This window comes from Pleurodeles waltl, chromosome 8 (genome assembly GCF_031143425.1).
Source record: "Pleurodeles waltl isolate 20211129_DDA chromosome 8, aPleWal1.hap1.20221129, whole genome shotgun sequence".
In the NCBI taxonomy this organism is placed as follows: domain Eukaryota; kingdom Metazoa; phylum Chordata; class Amphibia; order Caudata; family Salamandridae; genus Pleurodeles; species Pleurodeles waltl.
The window spans coordinates 999,575,197-999,591,987 of NC_090447.1; the positions used below are offsets into that span (position 1 = coordinate 999,575,197).

The window sequence follows — 16,791 nt, forward strand, 5'->3', positions numbered from 1 at the left end:
TTGGATTGAACGTCCCATGCTCCGGAAACGCTAAACATCCCTCCTTCTCTGTCAATTTGCGCCACTGCTTCATCCATAAACATGGCGCAACACCTTTCTCTTCCATGACCATATAAGCTGGAGTACCCTCGGGTGGTGTAGGCTCCCCATCAGTTGCTACAAAATATGTGTCTCCTTTCAGAGCACTCTTAAATGCCTTAACAAAATTCATTTTTGCGATTTTCTCTTGTTTTGTATTTTATTCAGAAGTGACTTAGTTCCCAGGACACTCTTCACCCACCTTTCTCAACCTATTGCCTCTCACGGACGGCAGCCAATCTGTGCGCAACCCCTCTTGACAACTGGCCTATCTCAGCGCGGCACCACTGACGTCACACTCACAAACACTGCAGCTGACAAAGTCTTGCGGCTCGTCCGTTCCTCACTGAACCCACACAAACTAATGCAAATGATTGCGAGCACCTTAAATAACAATACAAACCTGCTAGTTTACTACAGGAAGGGTATCTCATTCGCTTCAGAACTTTACAGAGATTTCACTTGAAGCCTCAGCCGCTACTTTCTCCTTCTCAGTCCACGCATACGCAAGCAGAATTCGACCCGCAAATTCTACTCTCGACTTGTCAATGGCTCATCCCAGTGCACTTTAGAATTTGCCAAATCTCCATCGAAGGTTTCACACATAGGTTTCAACTCAAACTTGACTTGTCAAACACGCCCGATTGACCTATTAAACCGCACAGATTACAACATAAATCCAAGTGTCTTCTACACCTGTCAACATACTCCGGAGTCTTAGACCACAACGGGTCTGTACATAAACAACCAACCACGTGGATAATTTTGAGCACCAAGAACTACACTCATGTGAAGTACGCCGACTTCCCTACTCTCATACTGCCGAGTACGCCCCCTCCTACTAAAACAACATTTACTTGGTGTAGTGCTTTCCTCTTATTTAGTTTCTAAGCACTAACATAACACAACAGAAATGCACTTCTGAGGTCAAAGAAGACTTTTATTGTTATTTTATTCTTCCCCAACCACAATGTTTATGAATGAATGACGAATTAGTAGCTTTCAAGTCCGCGTTAATCAAACAAAATATATCAGTTTGCAATATACACAGCAGGTTATATTTCTAAGATATTGAATGCAAAGCAAAACAAATACTTCACCGTGTGGGAACTATTCACAGCTTCATCTTTCTAAGGTCTGCAAGCTGAGGACCCCTGTCAGCCGCGAGAAAGAGAGATTCATCTACCCACACGGGATTGCTGGCAGCCTGCGCCAAGCTCCAGCACGAGGTCCGGCAGATTCGAATCTGACTCTCTGCAGCCTGTTACATTCGTTACAAAGGTGTGCCCCCTCCTCTCAGACCCGGGAAACTGAGCAAGCCTTTTGGAGACTGGCCAGGTCTCCAAGACTACTCCTGTTTCCAAGCTCAAGGGAAGAGAAACGACGCCCATGTACTCTCTCTTATCAGGTCTAGTCTACTGTGAGAGCAAAACATCTTGGTTCTCTGGTGCAAAAACACAGCTTGGAAAAATACAGCTTAGATTCTCAACTGCAATGTCTAACTCCACGTTAAAGGCAATGGGCAGCTAACCTAAATATCAAATGCAATGTCATGTTAAAGGCAATAGGCAGCTAACCTAAATATCAAATGCAATGTCTAGTGTCATGTCAAAGCCAATAGGCATCTAAGCTGAATACAAAATGCAATGTCTTATATCATGTCAAAGCCCATAGGCAGCTGAGCTGAATATAAAATGCAATGTATAATATCATGTCAAAGCCAATAGGCAGCTGAGCTGAATACAAAATGCAATGTCTAATATCATGTCAAAGCCAATAGGCAGTTAAGCTGAATATCATGTCAAAGCCAATAGGCAGTTAAGCTGAATACAAAATGCAATATATAATATCATGTCAAAGCCAATAGGCAGAATACAGAATGTAATGGCTAATGCAATGTCAAAGCCCATAGGCGGCTAAACTGAATACAGAAAGCAATGGCTAATGCCATGTCAAAGCCAATAGGCACAATACAGAATGTAATGACTAATGCAATGTCAAAGCCCATAGGCGGCTAAACTGAACAAAACATACCATGTGCTACTGGTGAACATTGAGCAACTAATATGCGCAGTGGTGAAACACAAAGTCATTGGTCAAAACAAAACTTATCAAATGGCAGGACATTCCGCCCTTTGACCAATGAATTTTTGTTTCACATATCTCATATTTCAAACAAACAAAAAAAAAACATCAGCACAAAAAAAAACATTATGATCAAAGCAATCCCTGTAAAGCAATAGAAGTGAATTAACACATTGATCTCATGACCTTTCACATCAGATACATCTACATAAAAAAAGACTGGGCAATTTTTTTTTTTTCTGAATGAGTCTCTAATTCAACAGTGTTAGCAATTTGATGTGGCATGAGTTCTGCTCATGTAAAGGTGCACGGTCCACCTGAAAGGTTTTCTGGAAGGTAAGCAAAAGTCAGAGTTCCATACGAGAGGGGAAAAAAAAAAAACACAGCAAACAAGTTGAACTTGAACTGAAGGCGCAGTTTGCGCAAAATGGATCCATGGTGCTGGCACTTTACTCAGCCAGGTTCAGGTTGGGGATTCGGTCCCTTCCCCGACCCCACACGCACACACCGGAAGGGGGACCACACAGCACACTCAGGGACAGTGGCGAAACGTGGTCGGATCTGCAAAAGAAACAAGTATGACTTTTCTTGCAAATAACATTTTTCATTTAAACTGCACCCTTCCTCTTTCTTTCCCTGTTTTATAATCAGCAGGACGTTTTTGGGGCCCTTTGTTATATTTTCTGCAGGTTCTGGAGGGTCACTTGGGGCTTCAGCCCACACATCAGCACTGAGGTTTTTATCTGCTGCACCACAGCTTCCCTTTTCTTGCACTGTCAGAAGGGCTGGGGCAGACTCCTTCTTTACCAAACCTCCATTCACTGCATTTTTGCCAAGTTGGGCCATTCTGTCTCCAATTTGTATGAATGAATCAGATTCTTTTCTAGGTATCAGCATAATTTCGATTTTTCCTTGGTAATTTGCAGCAATCACTCTCCCTAAAACCTGATCAATTTGCCATTTCTGTTCTGGTAACTTTCCTCTCCCCAACTGCTCTGTGACTGCTTGCATGACAGATTGCTTTTGTGCATGCTGCACAGTTTTTATCAAATCTAGGGGAATGGGCATCTCTCTCATCTCTGCCCACCTGTAAGTGTTTTTTTCTCTCAGTTGTTGACATTTCTGGGGCACCCACTTAGCCATCCCCACTAAGGCAGAATTCTGGGTGTACACTTCTCTCTCTGCATTTTTCTCATTAACATCTGCAAGGTAATTGAACCAGTTAGGTACAAGCCATGTGGCTAAAACATTATCAAAGAACCAAAAATCAGCATAAAAATGACACATCTCATCTTGCTTTAAAATCTGACACACATTATACAACGCTGTTCCTTCTACTGTGCCAGAAAGCAACATTTCAGTCAATGAATCATTAGTAAAACAAACATGCTTTTTATCTTCAGTGTACACGAATTCAAATGGTGCACACAATTTCATCGGTAATTCTTTTATCTGTGGTACTCTAGCCCTGTCTTGCAAGTACCAGATCCATTGTATGATTCTAGCTAGGGGCACTATTTTCTTCCCTTGTTCATGATTTAAATGTACATAAGTATTTCCTTCTTGCACTGCGCAGAAACCTAAAGTCTGCATTATTTCATTTGCCAAATCACAAGCGCGCAGCTGCATATTATTTTTCACAGTGACCATGTACAAAAGTGTTAGGATTTCTCTCAAATGAGGGCTATTCTTTTTCCAAAAATCAAACAAACTAATGAAACTCGGGGTGTCTTGCTCTAAAATCCTTCGTTTTACTTGTGCATTTTGCAACGGTAACTCGTAAATCACATTCTGGTCTCTCTCCTCCGTGTTATCAGTTAAGGAATGCATTTTGGCTGCCAAAAACCCTGGCTCACAGGGAAACTCAGTGCAGCTCGGAGCTGTCTTAACCCCCTCATTACTGGAATGGGACAAGAAAGATTCTTCAAAAACAGCCCTTTTATAACTTTCAGTCTTATTTTGAATTATTGTATCCTGGCTAATTTGCTCACGTAAATTCCTATTTTCATGTTCCAACTTCCTACATTTCTCCTGCATTTCTCTGTAAGCAGATAAAGGTATCCAGACCTTTCTGTCATCATTACTTCCAAAACACACTTTTTCTACATATATACAACGGGAATTATTTCTCAAAACAACATCAGGCATTTTAGCTACACATGCATTTTCTTCTGTAATTCCCCAAACAGAAAACAATTCACAGTTTTTCTTAGCACCATCAGGCAGTTCATCAACACATGTATTCTCAGACATGGTCTGCCGTGCTACTGTGATTCTCCAAACAGAAAACAATTTCTGTAATTCTCCAAACAACAAAAAAACAATTACACTTTTAAAGTGTGCACTTAGAAATCTACTAACTCGTCAAACCCCTTCTTAATCACCTCTTAATGACCGACCCCACTTCTGGTACCAATTGTAGTGCTTTCCTCTTATTTAGTTTCTAAGCACTAACATAACACAACAGAAATGCACTTCTGAGGTCAAAGAAGACTTTTATTGTTATTTTATTCTTCCCCAACCACAATGTTTATGAATGAATGACGAATTAGTAGCTTTCAAGTCCGCGTTAATCAAACAAAATATATCAGTTTGCAATATACACAGCAGGTTATATTTATAAGATATTGAATGCAAAGCAAAACAAATACTTCACCGTGTGGGAACTATTCACAGCTTCATCTTTCTAAGGTCTGCAAGCTGAGGACCCCTGTCAGCCGCGAGAAAGAGAGATTCATCTACCCACACGGGATTGCTGGCAGCCTGCGCCAAGCTCCAGCACGAGGTCCGGCAGATTCGAATCTGACTCTCTGCAGCCTGTTACATTCGTTACAAAGGTGTGCCCCCTCCTCTCAGACCCGGGAAACTGAGCAAGCCTTTTGGAGACTGGCCAGGTCTCCAAGACTACTCCTGTTCCCAAGCTCAAGGGAAGAGAAACGACGCCCATGTACTCTCTCTTATCAGGTCTAGTCTACTGTGAGAGCAAAACATCTTGGTTCTCTGGTGCAAAAACACAGCTTGGAAAAATACAGCTTAGATTCTCAACTGCAATGTCTAACTCCACGTTAAAGGCAATGGGCAGCTAACCTAAATATCAAATGCAATGTCATGTTAAAGGCAATAGGCAGCTAACCTAAATATCAAATGCAATGTCTAGTGTCATGTCAAAGCCAATAGGCATCTAAGCTGAATACAAAATGCAATGTCTTATATCATGTCAAAGCCCATAGGCAGCTGAGCTGAATATAAAATGCAATGTATAATATCATGTCAAAGCCAATAGGCAGCTGAGCTGAATACAAAATGCAATGTCTAATATCATGTCAAAGCCAATAGGCAGTTAAGCTGAATATCATGTCAAAGCCAATAGGCAGTTAAGCTGAATACAAAATGCAATATATAATATCATGTCAAAGCCAATAGGCAGAATACAGAATGTAATGGCTAATGCAATGTCAAAGCCCATAGGCGGCTAAACTGAATACAGAAAGCAATGGCTAATGCCATGTCAAAGCCAATAGGCACAATACAGAATGTAATGACTAATGCAATGTCAAAGCCCATAGGCGGCTAAACTGAACAAAACATACCATGTGCTACTGGTGAACATTGAGCAACTAATATGCGCAGTGGTGAAACACAAAGTCATTGGTCAAAACAAAACTTATCAAATGGCAGGACACTTGGCCTAGATACACACAAATTTCACAATCACCTGCAAAAGGCATAAGCTAAGCAAGCGCAAAAACCCTAAACCACACACATTCTGGTGCCGAGAACATCCCCAACTCACTTAGGCAGGCTCCGAGATCCCGGGAAAGTCATGGTGAACTTAGAAACCCATCATACCTCTGATTTGCATTATCACAGAAAAAACAAATTAAACAATGATTCTCCGTCCTAAGGCCCCCAAGGGCCAGAACCGTCGCTCTGCTACCAGAACTGATAAAACGCGTCCTTCTATGTTAATTTATTACACATTAGGACTCGTTTTAGGCCAATTAATCTTGTGACCCAGTGGTGAGACACCGTAGGACGAGATAACTGATCAATATGTCAAGCAAAATATCAAAAATGTCATCAATATTTACCACCACAATGCACTTTACTTTGGATAAAGACATTAATCAAATTGTCGACGCAACCATGACCTTTCAGCCATGAATAACCACACCTTTGACAGAATTTTATGAATTTTATTCCCTATTGATTACAATCTACGAGCAAAAGTGTTAATCTCAATACGAAGAAACATAAGAGCATAGTCACGATATGGCAACTGTGATAAGATTTCATTAATGCGAGAATCACAAACATAAGAACATAGCACGGCGTGAACATAGATTAGATTACAGCAATATCATAAGTGTGTCAGTTCAGCATAGCGTAACGTTAGTCATCTGTCTATTTGCGTCAGTCAGAGTGAACTCCTATCCTAACCACTAATTAGCATCAGCATGTAGGACTTCATGCAAAAACAATTTAGAACACCAATTTGGAAAACATCTAACTATGGTCTCTATCAAAATGAGCAGTTGGTACCTAGAAAGGAAAAGCAAACAGACAAATTACAAATTGCATTGTCATAATTACCCTCCAAGGATTAGGTCAGTACTCAGGATCAGTCTTCGTCTTCAGGACATCAGTCAAAACGCCATCAGTCTAAACTCGTCTAAAGGACAGGGGACACTTCCCTCATAAGGAGGGGAAATGTAAAGGGGCAGTCTATGAGTGAGGATGGTTTAATGAGTCTCAAAGTCACTGAACAGAGTGACAGAGTTTCTGGATAAAATCAATAGCATTCCCTACCTAGTTCTAACGACCTTTTTGTGACATGGGTTTTTTTTCTCCCTTTTTCGTAATACCTTCCCCCAAAATTCTATTGGACATTTACTATACCCCACTATCTATAACTTATCAAATTATACATTAGGTCATTCTCATTGTCACCCCATGATAATTCATAACATTTTGATTGGTCTTCATAATTGACGTCTTCGGAGGTGGCACATCCGGGATTACTTCACCGTTTGGCACGTCTTCTTGGGTCATGAGTTCCTTTGTCCATGGTTTAAACGTCCTTGTATATTACATTAATCTACATTTGTTTCAATCTTGTACACAAAACTTATACTAGAGCAGCAAGCATGCGGATGAGAACAGGGTCGCACTGACACATTGAAATGAAGAAAAGAACATTTGCAGGGTCATGGCCCTTTGCGAATCAGCACACTAAAAAACAGAAAATGCTTTTAATATGAGAGTCAGGCAGCTAAAACTCCACAGCTCACGCTAACTTAAGGCCCATAAGGTTTTCAATACAATATCGTAAATGGTAATATAAGCTTGAGTAACCATAGCATTAACAATTCTACTCATCATGTGTTATTAGTTCGCATACATATTGATAGCTTCACATATCATAGTCATAATTCAAATGCACGTTTAAGCGAAATCACTATTATTGTCGTTTTCTATGCAGCATTGTTAAGCATTAATATTAGCATTTCTCTTTAACATACGTATTATTTAAACTATGCTCTCTCATAGTCATCAGTGAAGACCACTTGAGTGATAATGAAGGAGGGGCATCTCAGTCTGAGGTGATCACTGATAGAACAAGAGAGTAGACAACTTGGAAGTGAGGCGAACAACTGGGGATGATGAGTAGGATCCGTGAGTGTCAGTTCTGTGGGATTTCATCAATATACCGATATAAAGGAGGTCCTCTTTGTGCTGATCTTGGTTTGATCTTCTGTGTGTTTTTCTGCTCTTCGGAAACCATAGTTCATTATTTTATATTACATTGTGTGTGTTTGATTTCTGTGTCAACTTTCCTCCATTTTCTGTTGTCTGAGAAGTGGAAGGTTTCTAACTCCAGGCTATTTGTTGTAGGGGATCACATACAGAGAATGTAGGAGTCTGATTCTTTGCTCAGGAAGGAGGGGGCCTTTCCAGAGTTTCTACAAGGTGTACCAGAGGTGGCGTCTTCTAATCTGGTCTGATGAGGTTTGAAGTCTGCTTAATGATTCAACTCCTATGTGCGGTTCAGATTATGCAGTTAAAAATAGATGTTCCAGATTGGGATCGCCTTCTTGGTATTGTCAGAACTTAATATCTTATAAGAAACCAGCTCACTGGAGTGTGTCTGGACAATAGAGCTCTGTGTAAAACACAAAATTGAATTGATGCAGATTGAAATTATTTAAGGGATGTTTACCATATTTTCCATGTGTTATATTCGATATGAGTATGTTGAGGTTTTCACTCCATAAGGAAGTCAGAATCGGCCATTTTTAAATTTGGTGATGTATTTTTGGTTGACAGGTTATTTGGATACCTTCAATTTGTGAGTGACTTGTCAAGTGGTGTTTCATTAATTCGCATTATGTTGTACTCTTTGATGGAGAATTACTTGAGCCTGGTGTTTTTTGTATAAGATGTAATTATTTCCCTTTTCTTTTTGGGATAGGCTCGGTTAGTTGACATCCTTGAATGGGTGTTCAGTATTTCTTTTGCAGAATAATTGTTTGGTGGTTATCAGAACTTTGTTTGTCCAATTGTCCCACAGGAGCATTGTTAAGCCATTTTAAGCTTGATGTTAAACTAAATGCGGGTATTTATTTGCAGCTCTTTGGAAACACTGATAACCACTGATAAGTTTTCTGGAATTCTTTCCAGAACACGGACTGAGCAAGCGTGCGCTAGAACCTTTGGCACTAAATGTACTAAGAGCCCAGCGGACTGTGACCTCCTGCAGCTCACTTAGCATTGCATGAGTAAGGTGTGTATTAGGTAACATACAGACCTCGGAGACTCGAGAACACTAGGAAGCTAGGAATATATTTTCAATATTTATCAAAATTAAATCCTATACTTGGGCACTCTGTATGAGTAGTAGTCAATATAAAAACTTGCAAAATAGCGGCAATGATATTTGCCAATAGGCAGAAGAACAGAAAATATTGTAACATTATGACAATATTTTAGGGTTTCTCTACATTAATGTCCCCTACCCCTTCTTTCCCTCGGTTTACTAAGCTGACCGTAACACCAAAATGGTCTAGTTTGGGTCTCTTAGATGATCTTGCTCAAACCTACTTCCTTCTTTAGAACAACAGTAGCAGTATTCAGTAAGGAGACCGCTGTTGTTCCTGTCTTTGCGCCACAGTGTCTCTATTCTTCTTGGGCAGGCTAATAAGCCTATGGAGAACGTGATGTGCCCTCTCTGTAATGTGATGTGCCTTCTCTGTAATGTAATGTGTCTTCTCTGAAAGATTTTTACAGCTAAAGTTCTCATCTAGGTGACCCTCAGTCCACAGTCCTTGGATCAAAGTTTCTCTTTGTCTAATAATGCTTTGATTCAGGTTATATTTTTATAGATTCTCTCAGAACATTGTTACATATTTTTAAAGTAAACAATACATAAAAAAAACGTTTCTAGCTCTTCAGTCACTTCTATTCTGTGAAACAGTGCTTACTGTTTGAAAACAATAACTGAAGAATCAAGAAACCTTGTTGATTGCTGAGGAATAATAACTAGAAAATCAAATATCAATCATCAATGCTACCCCCCCCCAAAACACACACACACACACACACACAACATTATATTCCCGAGAGGATGAATTACCACGTTGCAGTGAAACAAATAACACTGATAATTATGCATTTGTATTGAAAACATACATCTGAATAAAATGAACGTGTTGTCCAAAATGAAATCCTTAAAATAGAAAGGTTATATGCATTATATTCGCACTGTAGTAGTTGTTTTGTTTGTGAATATTTTTCTTCGAGGTAGTCTTTAGCATCAGCTCATTGAGAGGTTATGATTGTTAGTCAATGCAAATATTGGCAGTGGGAGTGTGTCAGAAAGAGAGTGCTCAAAGATGACTCACATGGAGTGTTCGTACGTGCGTCTAGTTGCCAAAATGTGTCTATCATAGCCTCATGGCCTCTTGTTAGGTTTGAAAATATAGAAAGTTAACTCCTTCTTTTGACTTAGGATGGTGGATCCTTCTAATAGAGATATTTTGGTTTTCTATTCCATATAAATTTAGTTATTTATCCATGTACTGTCTAGCAAAGACTCAAATGCACAGTCACCAAGATGGGGGTGGGGGGTGAGGTGTAATGGTATTGTGGTGTACCTCTTTAGACACTAATGGCGGGTCAGATAAGGCCTTAGATCAGGATGAGACCTTTCAATTTCATTTAAAGAAGTTTCAGTTCAGTGAATCACTTTGGAATTCATTGTTGCTACTGAGATTTTAAAAGGTGCTTTCTTTCTTCCCTATTAGATTCTTTCTCTGCATCTAAAGCAATAGCGTAGCATATTTTATAATCTATTCTCTGTTGCAGCCATGGTTTTGGAGCATATTGAAACATATATTCTGCCTTTTTTTTTTTACAAGCCAAAGCGTTACAGGTTTGAGGCAAAAAGCAAGGATGTTTGCAAATATTTTGAAGTCCAAGTTGCAAAGTGAAACTGATCTAAAGTTTTTAGTGTATTGCGGTGTAATGATACTTGTGTTTTGACCACTGACTCCACGTTGCATTTAGCCTAGCAGCACACGTTAGTGATCACCAGCTTCATTTTGCCTATTGACTTTATTTTAGAATTAGCCACCGCCATAGTAAAAGCAGCAAGTATTTTTCCATCCCAACGTTATACAATGTGCTTTTTGCTCATGTTTTTACTCTGCATGTTTGCGTGTTCCTTTTCAACAAGGGCCTAGGCTGCTAAGAATGTAGTAGGATGATGTTCATGGTACGGCAGGGAACGGTTTTGTTTTGAGAAAGGGCACCTTGGGATCTTGGCCAATTTCGATGTGTTCCTTTCAAAACTGACCTGAGGTAGCCAGCATTTTTTAATAATAAACTTATGGAGTGGGAGGGGATTTCTAGAATTCTCCTCTCTGGTTTGTTTAAAGTATATAAGAGGCCGAGACCAGATGGACCAGGGAGTGACTCAGATCTCGGACATGCTCAGGACGCTGAGGTGTGACATCCTTCCCGTGAGGATAATTGAACTCTCTACCCACGATCGATTCTGGGATCTGGCAGTCTGATGCTGATAAGGAGAGAGATGACGCAGATTTACTCAGGCCTCATGGTGATGCATTTTTTATTCTTGTTATCTGCTTTGCATTGTGTTTTTTATATATATATATATATATATATATATATATATATATACATTTTCTGTGTATATTGCAGTGGAGAATCATTTGTACATGTTTTTATTTCATTGCTGTGCCCATTTTTAAACGTATGCTTTCAGCATGCTAATCTTAGTCTACGAACCTTGCAGAGTGGTTTAATAAATGTATTTCTCGGTCTAAGGGTTACAGTCCAGAGATTGTTTGTCCGTGCATTAGTGTTTCATCTCGATCCGTAGTGAGCTAAAACATGCTGGTCCTTCCATTATTTAAAAATGAGAGTGCTGAGGTCTCACAGATGGAGTCCTGGGGAACTTACAACTATGAAATTGGGGATGCTGGTTTAGAGGTTCAGTAATAAATCTTCAAGGAGATATTGGTGAAACTTTGGTGAGGGGGAACCCATAGGGGCCTGGCACCTTTCATTTGATTTTCAAGACTTTTGGTGCTCTTATTTCGTCCTATAATATATCCGCTTGTAGTGCTGTTTTATCATCTTTAGTTGAGAGTGGGTGCTTTATTACCACTTAGGTATAAGTCTAATACGTCTTCAGAGGGGGGATTTCACTAAAGTATATTTTTTCTTAGAAGTTTTGAATTGTGTGGAGGAATTCTGAGTCCTTAGTTTTCAGCTAGCCATCGTTGTTGAAATGGAGGAAATTTAGTATTTTTCTTTCTTCATTTTAAGATACTTTGAAAACAGTATTCTACTTAAATTGGCAGCTTGTGTGATATTTGGCTTTGATGTTGAGGAGGATGTAATGATTGATGGAAACTGTAGTTTTTTTTGCTACTGTGAACTTTTAGTTGAAGTTGTTGCTGGAAGTTAGTCATTGTTGCGTGATGTATATGTTTGCTAATAAATTAAGATCCCTCAGAGTTTTCCTGTACTGCCTGATTGATTGTACTTTTTTCTACCCAACTACCTGTATGATTTTACAATGTATAAAGACTTTATAAGCGTCCCACATTGTTTTGTAGTTCTATCAGGCAATGTATTAATTTCAAAGATGTTTTTTAGTGAATTTCTTGCCCAGTAGTGTCTTGGGTGCTTTGGAGGCTAGTGTTAAATCCTCTACCTTGATATGAATTGTGTCATTACTATTTGAATGGAAGATAGTTGTCATGGGGGCGTGAGTTGACAAGAAAAACAACACAGTATCTTTGTTAGGACTGAAATTGAGGATGTTTTTTACTCACCAGTTGATAATAGATTTTTGAGTAGGAGTGTGGGTTGGAGAAAAATATGAAATCTTTCTCTGCAATGTACACAGTTTTCCATCCAACAGTAAGATCTTTCTCTTTAAACATTTGTTTCTGAAAGTACTCTGGAATTTGCTTGAGATTTGTTTGGAACTGGGTCCATGTAGGTATGTCAGTCTTCACCCGGTGTCAAGTTAGCATTGTGTGGATTAATGTTGACTAATGTTTCCAAAACACATTATCATCAGTGATCTATTGTATACATTTATTAAGGGAAATATTGTGTTTCTAATTTGGATCCCAGCTTTATTCCACCTGCCTTGTTTATCTGATAAAATTGAGTCTACAATAGATTTTGGCAAATTAGGATGTGATTTTTGAGTTTACCATAGATTTTTTCTAATTAGGATGGCGACTGTTTTTCTTTTTCTTGGCCTGCAAAAATAGAATATCTCTCATCCATCTAGGCCTCCACGGTAAATAAAGTACGCATAGAAGTTTGCCATATTTCCTGTAGCTGCACACCCGGTAAACAGCTTCCCCACAGATCTTCTGCCAGCTTAAAATGCCTGTCCACCAGATCTAACATTTCCCAATATCTAGTGGCCACTTCTTTTTTGGGGGGTAGTCTTCCCATTATCTTCTCCTCCAGCTGATTCTTCAAGCCTATGCTCTCTCGGCTCCTCTCTGCCCACCCTTTCAACTGCAGGTACTTCAGTCTTGACAATCCACCCTCCTTCCCCTGCCTCCCACCTACAGGAATTTCATCCCACTGGAGTAAGCTGCCTTCTCTAAATAAATCACCCCATTATTTGAAACCTGCATTCTTAATTGGAATAATCAATATGTCCTCAAGACACTCAGGTGTACCTGGTGAGTCCCAAATGGGTGCCCAATAACTGTAGTATTCTACCTTGGTTAGTTGCCGTGTGCTGTACCAGATCTTTGCCGTATCGTTCAGCACTTTTAGTTTTACTTTTTAAAAATATTTGGGATCGCCAGACTTAAATAGAAAATAGTTTGCTGCCCCCTTCACACTCCCTAGCATAGCCTTAAACATACATCCGCGATCTGTCAAATCAGGAGAAGAGAATAGCATCCTTGCGTTCTTAAGTTGGAAGGCCCAAGCATAATATTGGCGATCTGGCAATGTAAGACCCCCTTTCTCCCTTCTTCTACGCAGCTTCTTCCAAGATATTCTAACCCCTTTCTGTGTCCATATAAATGAATTAATATCCTGCTGGATTTTTGCTAGCATCCATTCTGGATTGGATTCTCATCCATTTGCAATGGGATTGTATTAAACAAAAAACTAATCTTAGGCAGAATCACCATTTTTACCAGGCTCGCCCTTCCTAGAATTGACAAGGGCAGGTGCATCCACCCTCGCATCAGGTTGTTGCATTCCGTCCATACTTTTCTTAAGTTGACCACTGATATCTGCTCAGTGTCTTGTACAGTCTTTAAGACCAAATATCTAATTTCGGTTTTAATTAACGGGCTCTCTCTCTTCTGATTCCGCACCATTATTTCTGTCTTCTCCGCTTTGACATGATAGCCTGTCACTTTCAAAAAGTCAGCAGCAACATCCAAAACTGCTGGAATGGTTGTTTGGAAATCCAAAGTATATAACAGATTATCTGGTTACAATGAGGCCTTTTTCTCCCATCCACAGCATAGAAAAGGAGAAATTATTTGGTCCTGTCTTATTCTCCTGGCCAAAGGCTCAATGTACAGATTAAATAGTATTGGAGAGAGTGGGCAACCCTGCCTCGTACCTCTGGTTATTTTAAAGGAGGACGTTAGACTCCCATTAACCAGTACCCTAGCTGAAGGGGCTTGGTGGAGCTGACCCACCATCCTACAGAAAGTTTTCCTAAATCCATAATTATTTAAAATTGAAATTAGATAGGCCCAGTTAACTCTCTCAAAGGCCTTCATGGCCTCCAACATAATTACTGCTAGAGGGGAACCATACGTTGTTGCCAAGTCAATGCCCCTATTAAATTGGATGTTAGCTCATGGAGGTGCCTACCTTTAATAAATCCTTTCTGATCCTTATGCAGGATTCCTGCCACCACCCCATTCATTCTATCTGCCAGCACTTTAGCAAAAATCTTGTAATCGCTGTTCAAAAGAGATATCAGTTTACATGACTCACATCTTGATGGACTTGCCTGGCTTCAAAATCAAAGTAATTATGGCGCAATTCCATGATTTTGGTAATGCCAGCCCCTTCTCAAAGATCTCTCCAAACAGGGCTGACGTAATTGGCACTATAGATTCCCCCAATGCCTTGCACAACTCTACTGGGATACCATCTGGCCCAGCAGGTTTTCCTTCCTTGCCTACTTTAAGTGCTGCCCTGATTTCTCCCTCTGTTATTTTTTTGCTTATATACATCTTCTCTTTAGCTGTTAATCTGGGTAGCATGTCTATACTCGTCCAATTTCTCACCTCTTTCCTCGTTACAGTCTTATCTTCCTTATAAAGCTCTGAAAAGAAGACTTGAAAGGCCTTCCTTATTTTGGCACTACTTGTCCGTCTCTCTCCCGTTTGCCCACAGCAGATCTCTCTGATCGTGTTTTTGGTTTGTTCTGTTCTAGCTTTCCATGCTAGCAGTTTTCCTACACTCTCCCCATTCAAATTGGGCTCGCTTCCCATCTTTTTCTTAATCTCGCCTGCAGTCCTTCCATCAATTGTGTTTTCAGCTGTCTCATCCTTCCCTCCAGCTTACCTAAAGGATCCGCCCCATCTTTTATTGTGTGCTCGCATTCTGCCATTTCTGCTTCTAGAGTGCTTATTTCCATCCTGTACTTCTTGTTTCAAAAACTTGTAAAGCATGTTATTTTACCTCTTATAAAAGCCTTACACGCGTCCCAAACCACACATATGGGGGTTGACCCTAAATTAAGTTTAATGAACTCTTCTGTCTCTAGGCGTAATTGTGTCACCACATCATTCTCCAGCAACAAAGAGTGATCTAATGTCCACCTTCTCACCTAATTTTTTATGGCTAATTTGTTAATACCACCGCAGAGTGATCTGAGAAGTGTGCTGCCACATAAACTATCCTATCAAGCTCCGCCACCAATATTTGGTCTATAAGAAAATAATCTATCTGGGAAGTGTGACCATATTTTTTATTTCTGAATGAAAAAACCTGCTTCCCCCTGCTATCAGTCTCCAAAGACTGCACAGTCCAAATTCCTTCATCCTCATCTTAAGGTGAGACTGTTATTTCGACATGGCTGTTAGCCTAGCTCTCGATGACCTGTCCAGATTGTTATCCTTAATCACATTAAAATCCCCTGCCATTATAACCGGCTCTGTAAAATCCAGGAGGCGGGAAAACATCCTTCTCATTCGGTTGGTATCATCACAATTTGGACCATAAAACCCTACTACTGTGAATGCAGTATCTTATACTTGGAGCTTAACTGTGATCCACTGTCCTGAATTATCAGAAGTTACACCCAGCACTGCTGCTCTAATCTGTTGCTTGATCACAATAGCCACCCCCTTGGTATTAAAATTATAGTCCGTACAGAAAAAAGATTTAACCCACTTTTGTGACCTAACTAATTTTGTACATTCCCTTCCAGTCAGATGTGTTTCCTGCAAAATAATAAAATGCGCAGGGGAATCCTTCAGGTACTGCAAAATTCTACTTCTTCCCCTAATTCTCAACTTGTCCACATTCCATGTCATAATTTGAATCAGACTACTGTCTTCCCCAAGTTCGTATCATCCTTTCCCATTTATTTCTCACAGCTATACCATCTATTATACATGAGGTGAATGAGGATTTTTTTCTTTTTCTCCCTAATGCTCCACACCCCATGCTCTCCACCTACTCCCTCTTGTGGCCCCCACAACCCCCACCTGTGGAGAACCTATCCCTGCTCCTCCTGGGCTGGATGATATGCCCAGATCTTAGAGTGCCTCTGGGGTGCCCGGCTAGAAAGAAGTAAACAGAACCTTCAAACCTATGAATTTCCATTCCTAATGGCTTTTTAACAGCTCATCTGCTATTTTTTGATCCCTCACACTATACATTTTGTTGTTGTACATCACATGCAGAAAGGCTGGAAATTCAAGTTGAGCTGAAATGCCTAGTTTCTTGAAATCTTCTAATGTTTCCCTAGTTCCCAATGTTTATTCAGAGTACTTCTAGCGAGATCCGACCTTACTTCAAAAGAGAAGTCCTTCCCTTTTTAGTGATTTTAGTTTTAAAGCTTTTAACAGAATCATCTCCTTC

At 40.0% G+C, this 16,791-nt stretch overlaps 2 protein-coding genes across 4 annotated transcripts in view; one reads left to right on the forward strand and one right to left on the reverse strand.

Moving 5' to 3' along the window:
* Positions 1-16,791, forward strand: part of TBC1D4 (TBC1 domain family member 4) — a 599,835-nt gene that overhangs the window by 295,705 nt on the left and 287,339 nt on the right. The gene's annotated exons all lie outside the window — the stretch shown is intronic.
* Positions 1,003-5,828, reverse strand: LOC138250412 (uncharacterized). The gene is made up of 2 exons (XM_069205281.1): positions 3,251-5,828; positions 1,003-2,724 (listed from the first exon to the last, which is right to left on the reverse strand). Exons 1-2 carry the CDS (start codon positions 4,414-4,416, stop codon positions 2,613-2,615), a joined length of 1,278 nt encoding a protein of 425 aa, XP_069061382.1. The 5' UTR covers positions 4,417-5,828; the 3' UTR covers positions 1,003-2,612.

Excerpts from the sequence above, each read along its gene's own strand:
- LOC138250412 (XM_069205281.1), bottom strand. The coding sequence starts at position 4,416 with ATGTCTGAGAATACATGTGTTGATGAACTGCCTGATGGTGCTAAGAAA. Across the intron at positions 2,725-3,250 it reads AGAGAAAAAAACACTTACAG|ATCCGACCACGTTTCGCCAC; the intron begins GTGGGCAGAGAT and ends TTTCTTTTGCAG.